Source organism: Cebus imitator, unplaced genomic scaffold (assembly GCF_001604975.1).
Source record: "Cebus imitator isolate Cc_AM_T3 unplaced genomic scaffold, Cebus_imitator-1.0 Scaffold16, whole genome shotgun sequence".
Lineage (NCBI taxonomy): Eukaryota > Metazoa > Chordata > Mammalia > Primates > Cebidae > Cebus > Cebus imitator.
In genome coordinates, this window is record NW_016107331.1 from 595,912 (window position 1) to 614,851 (window position 18,940).

General features: G+C 37.5%; 1 protein-coding gene across 3 annotated transcripts; it reads right to left on the reverse strand.

Moving 5' to 3' along the window:
• Positions 1–1,040: 1,040 nt before the first annotated feature.
• Positions 1,041–10,144, reverse strand: MTX3 (metaxin 3). Of its 3 annotated transcripts, XM_037731041.1 has the most exons (10): positions 10,032–10,144; positions 9,467–9,536; positions 9,027–9,103; positions 8,037–8,129; positions 7,353–7,535; positions 7,130–7,206; positions 6,174–6,331; positions 5,697–5,793; positions 4,801–4,889; positions 3,166–3,302 (listed from the first exon to the last, which is right to left on the reverse strand). In XM_037731041.1, exons 1-9 carry the CDS (start codon positions 10,110–10,112, stop codon positions 4,823–4,825), a joined length of 903 nt encoding a protein of 300 aa, XP_037586969.1. In that variant the 5' UTR covers positions 10,113–10,144; the 3' UTR covers positions 3,166–3,302; positions 4,801–4,822. The 3 variants fall into 3 exon arrangements, with proteins under 3 accessions (XP_017362858.1, XP_017362873.1, XP_037586969.1); XM_017507369.2 differs by lacking the exon at positions 5,697–5,793 and having other exon boundaries at positions 1,041–3,302; XM_017507384.2 differs by lacking the exons at positions 4,801–4,889; positions 5,697–5,793 and having other exon boundaries at positions 1,041–3,302.
• Positions 10,145–18,940: the final 8,796 nt, after the last annotated feature.

Consider the following 18,940-nt stretch of genomic DNA (forward strand, 5'->3'; position numbering starts at 1 on the left):
CGCCCGGCCTATATCTAGGTTTTAAAAGGATTAAAGTTTTGAACAGTTGATTAAAAAAAACCGTCAGAAAGATGTAACAGTACTGGTAAATACATACTTTTGGAGGAGGTTCTGCGGAAACACTACCAAGTTCAAATCCCACTTTTATCACATGAAGCTACCTTAACCAATAGGTTTTCTAAGATACTATCCCTGTTACCTATTTCTGCTTCTTGCAATAGTTTTTCCATTTTTACAGACTTATGAAAATTTTTCTCTGACTGAAATAAGCTTCCCCATTCCTTCATGTTACTATATCTAGCAATATTGAATGAATACAAATTATAAATGAAAATAAAAATGCTTGCTTTTATAAAATCTCCAGCTTTCCAGTACCCCCAAAATAATATAAACAGACTTGAGTCGAAATTTGGTTTGTTAATGCCCACCTTCTGTGTGGTTAAAACACAGTTTTGAAGGAATGATCACCTTCAATGTTCTTTACAGCTTCTTTAATGTTACTTTAAAAAGTCCAGTCTTAAGGATGATTGATGGCAGTTTGTTCATGGAAGATCTTCATCTCATGGGAATTATCTGGCAAGTTTTTCTAATCATATACTACCAACAAAAATAAACACAAGCATATTCCCTTTAATCATATTATCCTCCACCATCACTTCCAAAAGACATTGGCTCACAGTATTCTGTTTAAGGCTGTAGACCATTTATCCCAGCCAACTCAAACTTTATCCACAACCTATCATGACAGCCTGGTCAGAAGTGGTCTGTTCAGTCTGAAAAAACATTCTTTTCTAAGAGCTTCCTATATTGTGTGGCTGGTCCCTCAATTACTTTGTGCTCAGTTACAGCTTCCTGTCATCTCATCTGCTTGTACACAAATAGCTCAACTAAGTAACCCAACATATAAACTCTCACTAAAATCACATGTTGTATCTTAGGAAAGGCAATCTGGAAGTATCATGGACCACAGTGAGAATGTAAGGCTAACGACAGTTTGAAGTAGGGATGACACAAAAGCAAATAAATCATATTGACAATCATTCCCTCTACTAAAAAAGACAAATACTTGTTATTCTAAAATGACCTCCTCTGATTAAAATTTTGATTCATGAAACATTACAGTATGCTTCTTTATCAAAGTCTACATATCAGAAGAACATGGGCTCCCTGTTCTTGTAAAACTTGAAACAGATTTTTCTTCCTAATGGACATCAGTGGTTATATTAAAAGAAAAACTGACATAACCTAGCATTATCTTTTGACTTTGCCCATGGAGAAACTTGGAGTTAAATTTATCACTTAATTTTAGAATCTGTCAGTGCTGACATAGTTCTATCCTCTACAAATTTTTAATTTAAATTTTTAATATTTTAAAATTCCTTAAAATTTAAAAATTTTAAATAATTGTTCTGTTTACATGTAATATACTTGTAATATGCATGTAATGTACATTATAACTGTAATATACTTCAAATACTTTTGGAGGGTCTGATATAAATCATAATTAAAAATGACTGGCTCTGATCAAAGCATAAACAGATGTCTAATGAACGTGCTAACCACCCTTCTCCAATATACATCCATCCTAGAGAACAATAAAGAAGTCTCCAAGTCATGATTTCCAATATAAACTATTTAGATTTCAGGCTGCTGGAATCTAATAATCTGCCTTTGAAGATGACTGAAACACACACATAAACGCACACACACACACCGTTGTAGAAGTCATGTGCATCTCATGAGGTACTTTCCCTAAATACATCCAAACAGATAACCAACGTTTTGAAGACTACCTTATTTCTCATTTGGTTAAAATTTTCAAGAAAAAATATTTACAATGACTTAAGGAGTACTGTATAAATAGCTACCTAAATACAGAACAAATTCAAAGGATGTGGGTCAAACATAGCTGAGCTCTACTCAGCTCAAATTAGATGAGTTTTTTGACTACAAAGCTCATTTTCTTAACATATGGGTTTCTGCAGGACTTGATAAGATTGGCTAAGCACCATAGTAATCTTTTAAGACATTAATCCAAAACATGGTTCTGTATTTTAAAAACCTCAGAAGTGGTTTTAGGACAACAGAAGCATCTCAACCACTAAAATAAGCAAGTTTCTATTATAAGTAAAATTACCCCAGCACGTCTTTTAACAGTTCAGCAACCAATAAATAGAAAATATTCTTTAAAAGCTGCAATTTCTGATTGTTCCTTTGTATTCTTCAACTGTAGGTGAAACATATGACATACGGAAAATAATTAGTTGTCAGAAAGCTGTTTACATGATATGCATCTTATGAAAAATATTAGCCTGGGCCAAGATTAAAGAACTTGGACCAGATGCACAGTATTTCTACTACCCTGGCTATGGGCTCCTCCTGAATAGTGTCTAGCAATTGAGCAATTTCAGAAACATGTTACAGCTTAGCATAGTAACGATGACCACTACGTTCAGCTCTCCTGGAATTAATACAAGAAAGACAACTAAAGATTTACTACAAAGACATAAGTCTAAAACTGTCACATTTGCCCAAGAAAACTAAAAGAACCCATCTTAACCCATATTGAACACATCGGCAAAGACCAATGTTATACTGAAGTGCATATTATCAGACGTTATTATATGTAACCACCTCTAATATTTATCTAAGTGCTACTAAACCCCCAAAAGATTAGACTTGTGAGAGCATAATTAAAAAGCACATTCCTTATCACTTTTTAAAGTTAAATATGGTCTCTTCTACTGAAGCAATTTATCTTTTTCTGGTTCCTAAAATAGGCATCAAATTTCTAAACAGAAGTAAAAAGCCTCAGCCAAAGAGCCACATATTAGGTATTCAGCCTGATCTAAGAAAACTAAGTTAATAAACTGAATAAATTAACTCAAATAAATTAGGAGTGCACATTGAGAACAGAATGGTAGCTTTTGGTCAGCAACATGTGAACCAAAGGCAAAAATCTGCCATGAATAAGGCAGTTTTTCTGTATACAGTACAATTATTTAAAATGCACTGCCAAGCTAGAATACAAGCTTCTTAATAATAATATTAATAATAAAAATAGATGTCATAGAAAGTTCCTTTTGGTTTAGAGTCTTCCTTAATACCTAAGCTTGCTTTTGCCTTCACACACTAGGTGTAAGAGATTACTGCAACAATCGTTTGACTTTGGCCACAAAGCATGAGTACTGTCAGGGTGAAAGCCGTTGGAAGGAATTATTTTCTTCTTCTGCTGGAGTCAGTTTAAGTGTTGGCAGTTTCCGAGGAGGAAGCTGAGGGCTTTGGCGAAGATTGTCATCCATCTGTAGAAAGTACAAAAGATACATCTGACTAATGCTGTGGCATCGCTTATATGGACTGTGGCCTCCCCATCCAAACTATAGCCTAGAGGAGTACAGAACCATATGTTTCCTGGGCTGCTAAGAGAAACCTTTTTCTTGCAAATAATCTCAAGAATTCTAAATGTCATACCTCAAATACCAGCTGACTCAGTTTCTGTAAAAAGCAATGTGCCTCATCCCTGATACCCTCACATACCTTCACAGAATTATAGTAATTCCACAAAATAAATATTCTACTGAACTCAACTATAGCATAACTTAAAGAGGTCTTCTGATAGAAAGCGTAAAAGCAGTACTGTTACACTAAGCTCCAGTTTGAAAACTATGTTTATTTACAATATCTTATTTGATCTTCCTGACACACTGTGAAGAAAAGGCAGACACAGATCTTCCCTCTTGTACAGATAAGAAGCAAAACGAGACTCTATAAGGTTAAGTGATTTGCCCCAGGTCACATGCTAGTATGAGAGCTGAAACTTGAACCCAGGTCTTCTGATTCCAAAACTATTATTCTTTCAACTATACTTCTTTGCCTCAATGAAAATGACCTGTATTCCAATCGAAAAAGACCAGCTTTTTTAAGCTGCGACTGTGTAGACCAAAGAAAGCTAGGAAATTAGGCAAAAAGAAAGATAAATTCTTTAAATCTAATCTAATCCAGAAAAACTGGATCAGTTCTAAATGAGGTAACCCACATCAAGCTCAAGAAACACAGTGCTGGACCTCAAAAACTCTTAGCCAGTGTCATTAGGCCTAATTGCCCTGAGTTTGTAAAATAATAAGTATTACTTACTTGTACAGGGGGGAAAAGAAAAAAAGCAAGTTTATCAGTTTCTGGGGGAAAAATATGTAACCTCTTGTATTTTTCCAACTAGAATCATACTTGAAATTTCCTTTGTTGGCTCTCTCCCCTATCCAGTTCCTCAATCTCTCTCTCTCATGAAAGAATACCCCAAAGTGCCAAAATATCTACACTGGTGAAAAACTATAGAATGCATCTAGAGTACATAAGAACAAGAAGGAGAAAAAATAAAACTTTCATGTGGAAAAAAGAAAAGGACATCATGGTGCCGTTCATAAGAAAGGATAAGCCCAGTGCTTACAATCTCAAGAAACATTAACTTAAGAGACAGGGAGGCAGACATGCAAGCAAGAAGTGTTTTTGCTTTGTTTTTTTAAAGCAAATCTTTTGGATTTCCCAGCTGAAAGGATACTAATTGTGTGGCAAAAGTAAACCCAATATCCTTTTATCTGATCTTTTCCCAATGCAATAGGGCCACTATTGGCTTCAAAACACTATGTTACATACAACTTTAGTAAAAGCATATTCAAATAGTTTTCTGAAAAATAAACTGTTTAAAAACCTAAAAGGGTACAGTTAATGCGTGACCCAAATGACATTATTAGCTACAGAAAGGAAAATGCTAAACTATGATAAAATGATTGAAGTAGACTTGACCTTTTCAATCAAGTTGGATTCCTTATTTACAAGTTGTGTGAGTTTCTGCAGATTTGCATCTACCATATCTTGTCCAGCTGGAGAGATGCCTAAGAAGCCAGGACAGAAATCAGAGAGAGACAGGAAATTTTTAAAGCATTTAAAACTGTTTAGATTGAAAGAATTTTGAGTCTACCCACCCTGTCTAGTGCCCCACCCTTCCCAAAAAAGGCAAAGAGAAAAACCATTCTGGGTTTAAAGGTAAAGTAAGAGAGGGATTTGAATGATCCAAAACTAAACCCTGAGCAAAAAGGATGAAAATATGTCCATTAAATACACACTACTAACCAAGTGTTCTGCAACTGGCCACAGTAATTCGTATAATTTTTAAAAAAAGAAAAAAAGCACAGCAGTCCTCATTTCCTTCTCAAATTTAAGCTATTCCTTTCTCACACCCATTTCAAATAGGTCTTCAGTCACAACTGTCTGGATAGTTTTCTAAGGCAGTAACTCCCAAAAAGTTGCCCACCAGACATCCAGAGTATTTAGAAGAACTTAAAAAATACAAATTCTTAGGACTGATGCCTATGAGATTCTAATTTAGTAAGTCTGGAATAGGACCCAAGTTTTTTTAATCTGTCATAGTCAAGTTTGTTAATCATTGCTCCCAAGTAACAAGGTTGAACACACTTAATTTCATGACTCCCAACTGCTAACCCCTTCCTATACACAACACATACCCCACCTTTAAATATAAACTGTCCACCTGAGCCAGCTATCTTTATAACCCGTTTCTTAAAAGGACAATTTCAGCCAACCCTCCCAACAGAAATTTAGTATCTGAATCACTTAAGCATAATGCCCCACTGTCTCAACAAAGCACATCCTAAGTGACAGGTGCCCTCTATTTACTATACCTCCATTCTGATGCAATCAGTTTTCGAGTAGTGGAATCATGGGAGTGTACCTCACCAAAATCAATCTGCTGCTGATATCTGTTCACGCAGGAAAATGCTAGAAGCAGCAGGTAAGAATCATTTAAAGTAATTGCCCATTTGCATTAGGATAAATACTGTTTTTCAGCAAAGACTTAATACCTGTGGTTTTAACCTTTTAGAAGAAAGTGACCCATTTCAAAGTGGCAATATTTAAAGACTAAGCAGCAGGAAATGCAAAAATCCAGAGGAATAAAGGGCAACTATCTATTTTTCTATTTAAATAAGAACTAACATATGAGAATAAAAATGAAGTTGAAAAAATGCAAATCCTTGAAGTCCTATAAACCACTATTTAAAGACAACACAAAAACTTTTAAAATTAAAATTAGTGGATTTTGCTTATACACCCATAGAAGAATATGCAAACAAACATTAGCTGAAGAAGAGTCAGCTTACCTCCAAGACTAATCCTAAAATAACTGCTCAGGATGTCATCACAAAAGCGACAGAGGTTGGAGAGCTGTTTCAGATGTTCTTGTAGCTGAATTTTAGGAAACCGTACTTTGTAAAGAGGTGCAAGAAAACCAAAAACATAGGCATCCAAGGTAGAAGGCCTAGAAGTAAATTAAGGATTTTTAAGCATGTAAGAAAATATTAACTAAAGGCTGGGTGCTCATGCCTGCAACCCCAACACTTTAGGAGGCAGAGGCAAGAAGATCACTTGAGGTCAGGAGTTCAGAGACAAGTCTGGCCAACATGGTGAAACCCCGTCTCAACTAAAAATATAAAAACACCGGGTGTGGTGGGCACCTATGATCCCAGCTACTTGGGAAGCTGAAGCAGAATTGCTTGAACCCAGGAGGCAGGGGTTGCAATGAGCCAAGATCACACCACTGGCACTCCATCCTGGGTGACAAGAGCAAGACTTTGTCTCAAAAAAAAAAGAAAATATTAAAGATTTTTTAAGCACATATGAAAATATTAACTTGAGATTGTGTTTAAATTTTTTTTCAAATTTCTCAATTCTGAATTACACAACAGTCTTTTAAAAGGTTTACTAACCATTTTAGTTCATAAAAATGATGCAACTAAGGTTTTACTCATTGAGTAGCTTAGACTATTTTATTTAGAAGAAAATGAAACTGTCATAGACTCATTTTTACTCAAGTGTTAAATAGATTGGAGGCAGAGTGGGAACAGTCTTAGATGTTTTAAATTCACATTTGCAGCCTATTAAGTCAATGTTAGATTATCACTGATAGAAAAAGTTTCCTATAATAAAAATCGATTAAATCTTTTTTTTTTTAAGTGAAAAACTCATCTTTTGGGGAGATAAGAGGACTTGCTTTAAATAGCTGCTCACTGAATATATGTGCACAAAATATCAGAATGATTTTTAGGGGAATACTCACGTATTTCCAAAGAAAAACTGAGATGTTCCCAATCTGTTTGATAGAAGATTTAGGCACTCCTTGGCATCTCTGTATATCTAATAAGGATGAAATTACACTTCAAAAGTAGAGAAGGTACTCTAAAACTATCTTTGAGGCTGACATCTCCAGGTAAAATCATTTCTGCTATTTCTCTTGTCCTTTCTCTCGAGGGCCCTTGCTTAGAGAATAATCCATATCATACCTGTGCTTCCACTTCTCGGAGGTGGTAGAGGGGAGGCTGTCCTCTGGTCAGGAGGATCCTGTTCAGTGCTCCCCTAGACATTCTTCCAGGTAGAATCAAGCTCAAAGGAAAAGGAATTTGTGAAGCAAACCATGGCTTTGTCACAGTAAAGTAATTGTCACTCTCAACCCAGAATGTGTGAAGCTGCAAAAGAGGAGAAAAAAACATTACAAAGATGTTCTTTTATTAAAAGACCACTCAATGTGAGAGTTTCTCATAAATAATCTTTATATAAAGTGACTTCATACAAATTTTCCGGTTAGAATGACTCAGGATAAAACAAGATTATTTTAAATGTGTGAGTTTTGTTGACTGCCATATCCCAAGCACCCAGAACAAGGCCTGACACAGAGCAGGTGCTTGATAAACATTCTGTGAATGAATGAATTGCATCCAATTCTATACTTGGAGCAAAAAGATCCATCTCTCGCAAAGAATTTCCAAAATGATATTTTCTGTTACTTTGTTGTTTCACATACTAGTTGAATGCCTAATAGAATCCAGTTTCACAGTAATATGAAGCAATCAAGATTAACATATAAGTAAAACTTTCTCTTAAGACTTTTCTCATTGATTTTGTTCTAAGCAGACTATGTACATTTGTAACTAGGCCACTAAAATCCTGTTGTATTTAAGAACACTCACCACTGCAGGGAGAAGCTTCTCTTCGAGGAGAGCAATATAAGCCAATGTATCTGCCCCTTGTTTTGCTGAGAGTTCATAATCAGCATTATATTTCTATTAAAAAAAAAAAACAAATTCAGAAGTCAAAGAATCCCAAAGACAGTAAAACTAATCAAATCAGGATTCCTATATTTCCTCACAAGTGGCAAACGTGGTATTAAAATAGAGGAAAGAGAAATACAAACCCAGTGAAACCTATTGCTTAATGCACATAAAGTTCTTAGCACAGCATCACAGACACAATACGGTCAATAAATGTTACAATTTATTAACTACTATTATTTTCATGCTTGTAAATGACCTAGTTCAGCGCATGGCATGTAGTACAAACTTAATAAATGCAACTAATATTTTTAACAAGAAGGAAACAGTTCCAATTGGCTGTGTTTCTCCCCATGAAAAAAGAAAAAACCTTCCAATTTATAAAAGTTCAAAATTTTATTGACACAATTTCTTTTTAAGTACAGTATGGGCAAAACCAAGATAACTTTTGCCTTTATATAAAATTTTACATGTTTAAACATTTTGGATACATAATGCTCTACTGTTAAAACATTTAGATACATTATCGAGCTTCTTTAAAATAAAATAATATAGTTGCTGGTTGGTGGGAACTCAGATGTTGTGCCCAGCACAAAATGTGTACCAACTATGTGACAAAATAGACAATCCTGTCAGTAAGTGTAATAGTGAAAATAGCTAAATCTACTTACATACAAATTTCAATAAAATTCAAGCAAAGTGTATTAAAATATAAATTGACTCTACCTCATCACGACTTTCAAATCACAGATACTCATGCTTTGCAGTAGTGATTCTCAAATCTATCAAATCTATTTTTAAATCATATCCCAGGTATCTCCAATTGTCTAATGAGTGTGCAAAAAAAAAAAAGCCCAACATGAGGGATCAATAATCTACCAATCTACTTCTTCAAAGTGAACCACCCACCTGTTTTCTTAAAAAGTTTAATATTTTTGCTGGCTGAGAAACAATGTTGTCTTCAGTTGTCAAAATTGGTACATCGCCTATAATCAAAAAACAGTTTATATACAAGGACACAGTGTGATTTCCTCTGAAGAAATTCCAATACCCTAAAAACTATAGCAATTGCACATTTAGAGGGGAAAAAATGAGTAAGCTTGCCGTAGTTTTTTTGCAGTTTACAAAGAGTGGTTCTAGAGAACATTTTCATTTCTCATAATTTCCAGTGATTTGGCTTGCACTTTGAGGTATTACTCAGAATGATCAAACCGTAAGCAACCAAAGCCAAGGTCACGGTAAGAAACTAAATCTTCAATGTACTGTATAGCTATATACCTCGTAGCTTTAAATGGAAGAATAAAAAAAAAACGAGTGCAGAAAGGGGAGTGTAAAGGTTTACACTATACCTCTTGAACCTCTCCAGGTGTTATCTATCACATTGACTTTCAAGGGTGCACCAGAAAATTTGGCATAAGCCTGAAACAGAGTTTGCAATCAAACATTTTAGACCGAGTGCGTAATGCAAATCTTCAGAGCAGCTTTACTGCAAAGCCCCATCCCCCAAAGGCAGAAGGCGACTGATACTGAGGCCACATCCCTCCCCGTGATCTCCAGTAGGGACACGGGCGCCAGCTACCCCGCTTTCGGGGGCTTTGCTCCCCAAAAGGTCCTGCGGATGCGGAGTACGAAGGGCGCGCCACCTGCTTCGGGGTTTCACTCCACCGCCCAGACACCTTTGTGAGGCGGACAAAACTCGGACCCAAGCCGAGAAGCCTTGACGTTGCCGCTGGCCTTCGGCGGGGGTCACAGGCCAGGTTGGGACTCGTCGGTGGGAGGGAGCCCAGGGAGATGCAGCGTGCAGCGGCCCGGCTCTCCCGGACCCGGTAGCGCAGCGAAAAACTGGGGCAAGTCAGCCTCGCGCCTCTGGCCCCGCCCCTTCTTCCCGCGACCTGGCCCGCGAGGCGGCCTCACCATCACCACCAGGGACTCGCTGTGAACCGATGGGAGCCCCCAGCCGCCTCCCCAGCAACTGAGCTCCAAGGGGGCCGCCATCTTGCGGGGGTCGACCTTTACTATCCCGGAAGTACTTTTCCGCCTAATTTCCGGCACGTGGAAAGGCGGGGGCGTGGCGAAGGGAGAGAAGGGCAAATTGAGGGAAGAGAACTACTGGAGGAATTAAAAAGCACTCTTAGGAGCAGCTTGGCCTAAAGGGTAAGAGTCCTGAGCCTTAAGTCAGACGGACCCATCAGTAATTCTTCAAATATTAATATTTATTAGATCCCTAGAGTGTTCCAAAACCTTTGAACATTCAATCTGTGTGAGACCTAAATTAACGTGTTTGTAAAATAGGGATGACACAGTATTTACAAGACTGTGGTGTTTAAAATGACATGAAGGGGAAGAACTTGGCACAAAGGAGACACTCAGTAATTGTTCAACCCCTCTCCCATATGTGTGCCGTCTGCCTGCCTTTCCATCTCAATCTCAGTTCTCACCCTAATGTTCACTGGCACCACCCTGCTTAAAAGTTAACACTATTCCTGAACGTTGTCAGGTAAATTCTGCCTACCTTCAGTGCTGCTTCTTTAATCTGGAATATCTTTCTTCCCTATGCAACTGCCACCTCGAAAATGAGCTTAACTCACCTTCCCTGTGATGCATTTACAAAAGTAGGATCTCTGGGTTCCTGCAGCCCCTTGCGCATACCTAATAGCTTCTCTCTCTAGCTACAGACCTTTTGCCTTTCACAGAAGAGGGCTAGCTTCAGAGGTGTGGGACCTGTGCAGTCACACAAGGCTCCGTGCTTAAAAGGGCTCCTCATTTGGCTGATGCTCTTCCATCATTGTCTTGAAATTCTTAAGTTTTGAACAGGGGACTCTATTTTTATTTTGGACTGGGCCCAGCAAATTATCAAGCCAGTCATGTCTGTGGGCCTAATGAGCACGGACTAAATGTTTCTTAACATTAAACATGACAATTTCTGAGAAAAACTATTAAAGAGGAAATTTTGGTCTTGGAAATGCTATGATCCAAGCATATGACTGGGTCTCAGAGTTAGAACTTTGGTGCTGGGTCTTTTTTCTAGACGATGCAGTAGTCCTTCTGGGATACCCTCCCTGTCATGCCTCTGAGTTCTTTACTTTTCTTTATCCCATGGAGATGGTTGGGTCTCTTTAAACAACTAAAACTCAGAATAAACCTCTACAACTTTTCGTAAAATTATTCAACAAATATTTGCTAGGCACTCCCTTACTGTTTACATAGTCATCTAAATTACCCTGCCAGCCTGCTAAAGTCTTTTTTACATGTGTCAGAAACAAGGTTCTTAGAAATGAGAGATAATTCGGAGATGAGAGTTCATTAATAACTGTGTAACTGGGAAATGCTTAACATATGTACCATTAAAACTATCGAAACATTTATTGAGCAGCTCCTATGTCTAAGACATTATAAGGCTCTGGAACAATACAGAGATATATAAAATATGAATTCTGTCCTCAGGAGTTTACAGTGCACAAAGGAGACATACACACAGCAAGGTGTAACAAGTCAGATAATCATGAGTGGGGTTAGAAATAGAAGCAAAATACTAGAGAAACGCAAAGGAGGGACAGTGCATCCTCTGTGTGATCAGTGGATACTGTTGAGTCTTCAGTATAAAGAAAGTAATTCAACTTTCAGATTCAAGTAATGGAACCTCCCTGTTTTGAGCATTAAAAATGCCAAGACATAGACTGACAAAGGCAAGGCAGGGAAAGTTCCTAAGCTGTAAAGCTCAGAGTCCATATACTACAATGAGGCTTTTAAAACAGTCATACAGAAAGAATGTGGATTTCCTGGGTCTTGTTTCTGAGAGAAGTAGATGAACATTCTTAGTGGACACATAACGCAGTTACTCAGTTTGGCCTTCTCCCATACTGCTGCTGCTACATACAGTGATTTCATTTGCATTAAAGAGAATTAAATCTCTTCCCTTAGTGTTGAATTAAGACACAATAGCATGCCATTGCATCTGATGAAAGAATCCTTACATACAGGTTTATTAGTGCATAGTTAATAGCAATCTTTTATTGCTGCAGTTCTTCCCAAGAGTCTGAATCTGTTAGATTGAATTTAAAAACTCTAACATAGCCGATTGCACAAACAGCCTGAATACTGTTCCAGAGAACCGCACAGAAAACTGAAACCTTCAGAAATTATGCCTGGTATGGGTAGTTGGCTCCTGTGCGTTTTCCTGGCTGCTAAAGAGTATTGTTCAGAGTTCATCAAAATCATAATTTTAGATTCCTACCGGGAAGAATACTATCTGCAAGACATCCATGTATGTGTGGGATGGCCTGAATCACAGCTTTATAATGGGTATCCCAGACAATGTTTTCTCCCAAAAAAGAAATCTTATTTTTCAAAAGGTGATCATTAAAATGGTTTTATTTGATGATAGTCATCTGAACTCAGGCATTCTGACCTTGGCATCCATTCCTGTCCTTCATGTGTTTCTTAACTTGGGAGCCATGGTGCAAGATTTGTTAGGCTCTTTTTGTCTGGGTGATTAAGAATCTGGGAAATGGTGCTGTTGGGAAAGATGAAAGATTTGTGACAAGTGATGGTGCAGTATTTGGTCCCTTATGGGAAAATTGTAGAGTCTTAAATATTCCTTTGAACTTGAAGATTCTGTAATTCGTTTTCAGATATAAAATCCTTCAGGAGAAAAAAGATCAAACACCGAATACAAGTCAGGAGAGCTAAGTTCTTGACTTGGCCTCTGATTAGCCATATGCACTTGAGCCAATCATTTTACATTGATTCCTTTGCTTGTTCATTTATAAAGCAAAAGTTCTTTTGTCTCTGAGACCCTATCATTTTATGTGTAATGAACATTTAATAATTTCTGACATTTATGGAGCAATATCTAAATGCTAGAAGTTGTTTCAAGTATCTAACATAACTTACTTGATCTCCATAATAACTCCATGACACAGGTGCCTTCCTAAGGTTAACTAACATCTTTGTGTCCCTCCTTGAAAATAGAAGAAAACATCAGTACCCATATAGCCAGTAGGTGGTAGAATCAGGATTTGAGACTTGGCAGTTTTGGTTCAGTTTATATTATTAACCACGGTGTCATATTGCCTCATGTAGCCTCCTAAGTAGTCCATTAAAAAGCCCAATTTCACTCAAAGTGAAGATATCAATGCCATGATATTATCGTTATTACTTATGCAAATAATATTTATTTAGTATTACACCATTAAACAAATTCATTAAGTAGCTATTGTATGCCTTGCATACTGCAAGGCTGTCAGGGAATAAAAACTCATGTTCGTGGCTGGGCACGGTGGCTCACGCCTGTAATCCCAGCACTTTGGGAGGCCAAGGTGGGCAGATCACAAGGTGAGGAGTTCGAGACCAGCCTGGCCAATGTGGTGAAACTCCATCCCTACTAAAAATATAAAAAAATTAGCCAGGCATGGTGGTGCATACCTATAATCCCAGCTACTCAGGTGGCTGAGACAGGAGAATTGCTTGAACCCAGGAGGCAGAGGTTATAGTGAGCAGAGATCACACCATTGCACTCCAGCCTGGGTGCCAGAGCAAGACTCCATCTCAAAAACAAAAACAAAACTCATGTTCACCTGTAATCCTAGAACTTTGGAAGGAGGATCACTTGATCCCAGGAGTTCAAGACAAGCATGGGCAACATGATGAACCTTCTCTCAACAAAAACACAAAAATTAGCTGGGTATGATGGTGTGTGCCTATATTCTCAGCTACCTGGAAATCTGAGGTGAGAGGATCACTTGAGCCTAGGAGGAGAAGATTGCAGTTAGCTGTTATTGAAGAAACTTATGTTCAAGTTTTAAGAGGCACAGTTGATGAAACAAGGTCCACATATTGAACTAAGTAGAGACTATTACGGAGTACCATTTTATCAAGAATACAAGTCTAATATGATTTTAGACAAAGGCCTTAATGTAGTGCAATGCTTGGCAAAGGCCTAATGAAAGAAGTAAGATGCTAGCTGATCTTGAAGGGTGGGTACGTTGCATTTAGATTGGCACAGGGTAAGGCATTGCATGTGGGCTGTGCTACATGAGTGAAGGCATAGAAATGGGACTGACCACGGCAAGGAATAGGAAGATGAATAAATGAATGCTAGATTTGGTTATAAGCTGGAAGCTGCTCAGGGAGAGTATTGATTGACTAACTTGAGAACCAGAATTGGAAGGCATGGGAATTTGTAGTTTTGAGAAAGTAAAGAAGACAAATAAAAGTCCAAATACGATGTTAGTGGGCTTACATAGTCAAGGATGGGAGGTAGACAGCTATTGTTACATGGACATTATAAGAAGAAGCATTTTGTAAACCATAAACTGTATTAAACAAAGTAAAAATGTGGTAGAAAATGAAGAGAAAATGCTGCTGAATATTACTGGAGGAAGGTCACTTGACACCCTTCCACTGAGCATTTTTTATAGACGAGGTTGTTAGAAATCCAGTGGCCAGGGATTACTGGAGAAAAGGGTATAAACAATAAGGACAGGTAAAGAGCATGCGAAATAGGACGGATACAGGAAGAAGAGAAATGGGACAGGAGTGAAAGACTCAAGAAAGTTTTTGAAAGAGATGACAGGGTGAAACTACACACATACGAAGACAAAATTGGCTGTTAGTGAGTAAAAGCCTGAAGATGCTGGAGAGAAGGATGGGATGCTAGGAATTGCCCCAAGAGTTGAGGCTGAGATCTGGAGCTTGAGCGGCAGGGCTGGCATTGAAAATGAGAGACATGCTTTCTTGCTGACACTGGAGGAAATTTCAAGGGGAACTACGGGATGCTGAGTAGATCAAATCAGTTACCTTCAAATTTCCCTATTACATTATCAAAAGTGCCTGAGATAAAGAGATTGGTGCTTTAAAAAGACAGCTGGGCACAGTGGCTCAAACCTGTAATTCCCAACACTTTAGGAGGCCAAAGCAGGCAGACCACTTGAGAATCACTTGAGGTCAGGAGTTCTAGACCAGTCTGGCCAACATGGTGAAACATGGTCTCTACTAACACAAACAAACAAAACAAAACAAAAAACAAAATTAGCTGGACATGGTGGCACATGCCTGTAATCCCAGCTACTCAGGAGGCTGAGGCAGGAGAACCACTTGAACCCAGATGGCAGAGGTTGCAGTGAGCTGAGATCATGCCACTGCACTTCAACCTGGGTGACAGAGTGACTCTGTCCCCAAAAAAAAAAAAAAAAAAAGGGAACAATTTAGACACTATATTGGGTGTTAGTAAAAAGTAAACGGGAGCATTGCTGACAATGGTAAAGGTCAAATGTAAATTAGTATTAAGGAGATAAATCAAGGGAGAGCTATGGGCAGGCTAATGATTAGATGCCTCTTTAAACAGATATTCTTTAAATATTCATTCCGTTTTTTAAATGGAAATGAAGTTGTCCCCAGAATGTAACAAGATCAATTTATATTTTAACAATTATGTTAAAAGTTTTATTTGGAAATCTGGATTTTAGTATCACTTAAAAGTTGGTTCTGAGGATGACAGAAAAGGGATGGGACCATAGGAGTTGCCCCAGCAATTGAAAGAGGCTGAACTCTGTGGCTTCAGCATGATGGGGGCTCAGCCATCCTGACAGCTAGCTAAATTTGTGTAGTTGTGTGGCTTCCTCTACCAGAATCATAAAAAGCCTACTTCATGTATTCATTTGATAGCTATGTGAAGGTGATCAGGCAGTGATATGTACTGATAGGGATTCATTTTGCTCCTCCAGTATAGTCAACCTGCTGTCTTTTGTATGAAAAAGAATTATATGAAACAAAAATGATAATATCATCTGACATGGTGCTCAATTTCTGTTGAGGAAATAGGACAATTATACTCAAAAAATGAGGTTGGTAAAGGGTCCTAGTTGGAAATATGGACCTTATAATGGAAGTAAATAATGGAGATAATGGAAGCCTTATTTCTAGGCTTCACTCAAAGTGGTAAAACCTAATATACCAATAGACTGTGATGTTATATATGTATATCCTAATACTGAGAGTAACCACTAAGAGAACTATACAAGTGATATCCTCAAAAATATTAAATAAATCCATTTTTTTTTTTAAGTCCAAGTAACCCACAAGAAGGCAAGGGGCCAGCAGGGGAGTGCTAGGGTGGTGGTAGAGAGGTAGTCAGAGAAATGAGAAGTTGAGAATAAACAGAAAACAGGTAACAAAACGGCAGGCTTAAATCCTAAAATACCAAGACTTATTCTAAATGTAAAATTGATCTCAATACAGCAATTAAAAGACAGAAATCGGCAGACTGGATTTAAAAAAAACCTAAGCCAAATATATACTGTCCATCAGAAACTTCCTCCAAACATGACACTGGTAGATGGAACCTGAAAGGGTGGAAAAGTTATACTATGCAAACATTGATCAGGAATAAAAACAGTAGTATGTGTATATGCTGAGGTATATATGTATATATATCAGATCAAGTAGACTTCAGAGAAAAGAAAATTACTAGGGACCAGAAGGACACTACATAATGATAAATGGATCAGTCCACAAGAAGACATGTTAATCCCAAATGTGTGGACTAAACAACAGTGCTTCAAAATACATGAAGGAAAAACTGATGGAGGTGAAAGGAGAAATATACCAATCCATAATTATAACTGTAACATATAAGCTATAGGTATACCTGACACTCAGCAATTGATAGAACTACTGGACAAAAAATAAGCAAAGATATAGGCGAATTAAACAACAGGATCTAATAGACATTTATAGAATGCTGCACCCAACAACAGAACGTACATTATTTTTAAGAGCCTATATAACATTCACCAAAGTAGGCTATTGTGAGTCATAAAGCAAACCTCAACCAAAGTTTTTAACGAAATTGTGCAGAATATATTACTTGACTGTGCTAGAATTAAACTATAAATCAATAACAGAAAGACAACAGTAAAATCTCCAAAAACTTGGAAATTACATACTTCTAAGTAATCAGTGGGTCAGAGAGGAAGTGTCAACAGAAAAGAAATATATACAATCAATAATAAAAATACAACATATCCTATTAAGAGAATGACAAGGAGCCACAGACTGGGAGAAAAAATTTGCAAAACATATCTGTGAAAGAACGTGGGTCCAAAATATACAAAGAACTCTTAAAACTAACAACAAGAAAACAACCCAATTTAAAAATAAGAAAAAGAGATAAACACCTCACCAAAGAGATATATTCATGGAAATAAACATATTAAAATAAGCACTCTGGCATTGTTTAGCTGAAGAAAAGAAAATAGGCTCAATATTATTTGTCATTAGGGAATTACAATTTAAAACAACAAAGATACCACTATACACCTATTAGAATGGCTGACAACACTAACTACTTTGCAAGGATATGGAGCAATAGGAACTCTCATTCATTGCTTTGCTGGTAGGAATGCAAAACTTTGCAAGACAATTTGGTAGTATCTTCCAAAGCTAATCATTGTCTTGCCATATGTTGTGAGTTCATTTCCCCTGTCAAAAACTTATGTTGAAATCCTAACTCCCAGTACCTGTGAACATGACCTTATTTGGAAATAAGGCCTTTGCAGATATAATCAAGTTAAGATAAAATCATACTGGATTAGTATGGGCACCAAATCCATTGATTGGTGACTGATACGGTTTGGATTTGTGTCCCTGCCCAAATCATATGTCAAATTGTACTCCCCAGTGTTGGAGGAGGGGCCTAGTGGGAGGTGATTGGATCAAGGGGGAATTCTCCCCTTGCTACTCTCGTGATAATGAGTTCTCATGAGTCCTGGTTGTTTGAACGTGTCCCCTTCTCTCTCTTCCTCCTGCTCCAGCTGTGTAGGACGTGCCTGCTTTCCCTTCACCTCTGCCATGATTGAAAGTTTCCTGAGGCTTCCTCAGCCGTGTTTCCTGTACAGCCTGTGGAACTGTGAGCCAATTAAACCTCTTTTCTTCATAAATTACCCAGTTTCAGGTATTCCTTTATAGCAGTGCAATTACGGCCTAATACGGTGACATAAGGAAAAAGAGACATAGAGACACAGACATAGACACAGACCCAAAATTGGTGAGATCTGAAGGAACTCTGTGGTTTGTACCAATGTCATTTTCCTGGTTTTAATATCGTACAATAGTTACAGTAGATGTTACAATTGGGGGAAACATCCCTATACATTTATTTTATAACTTCCTGTGAGTCTATACTTAATTGAAACTAGATGTTTTTAAAAATAATTAAAGGTAATGTAATGGCGTGTGATGCAAAAAATGGGCATATGAAATATCCAGAACATTCAACCAGATGGCAACTAAAAATGTGGACCATCTTCCTTCATGGAACTTTGTATTTCGAACATCTTTTCATCAGCAAGACCATGCCATTTAAATGTTTTCTTAGAAGTGGTGCTGAGCTATGTTCAGTGGCCACATGGCTGTCTAGAATCAGTAACAATGAATAAGGATGGACAGCCGGGATTAAAGATGCTCTCCAGGAAATCATCTCAGGCCTGGGTTACCTCCCTATACCACTGGGATTCAGTCAACCTTGGAAATCACTGGAATCCTCAATATGATCTACAAACAATGCAACATTCTCTATTTTGGCTGAAGATACATTTCAAAGTTTTCTTTAAGAAAAAAAAAAAAAGCAATATATTAAAATGGTTTGTTTGACTCTATATAGCTCTCATTTCCATCCTAGGGAATGGGACAATAAGGCTGTTGTGAATAAGCATAATTTATATGCCTTTTTTTCTGCTTGTTGGCATGGATAATTAAGTGACCTTCAACTTTCATTCAAGGTTAACCATAGCACTGATATATATATATATATATATATATATATA

What these genes read in the sequence shown, in the direction of transcription:
- MTX3 (XM_017507369.2), bottom strand. Translation starts at nt 10,112, where the DNA reads ATGGCGGCCCCCTTGGAGCTCAGTTGCTGGGGAGGCGGCTGGGGGCTC. An exon ending in AGAAGCTTCTCCCTGCAGTG is followed by an intron (nt 7,536 to 8,036) that starts GTGAGTGTTCTT and finishes CCTCTTTTGCAG; the next exon opens with CTTCACACATTCTGGGTTGA. An exon ending in TTTTAGGATTAGTCTTGGAG is followed by an intron (nt 4,890 to 6,173) that starts GTAAGCTGACTC and finishes CTGGCTTCTTAG; the next exon opens with GCATCTCTCCAGCTGGACAA.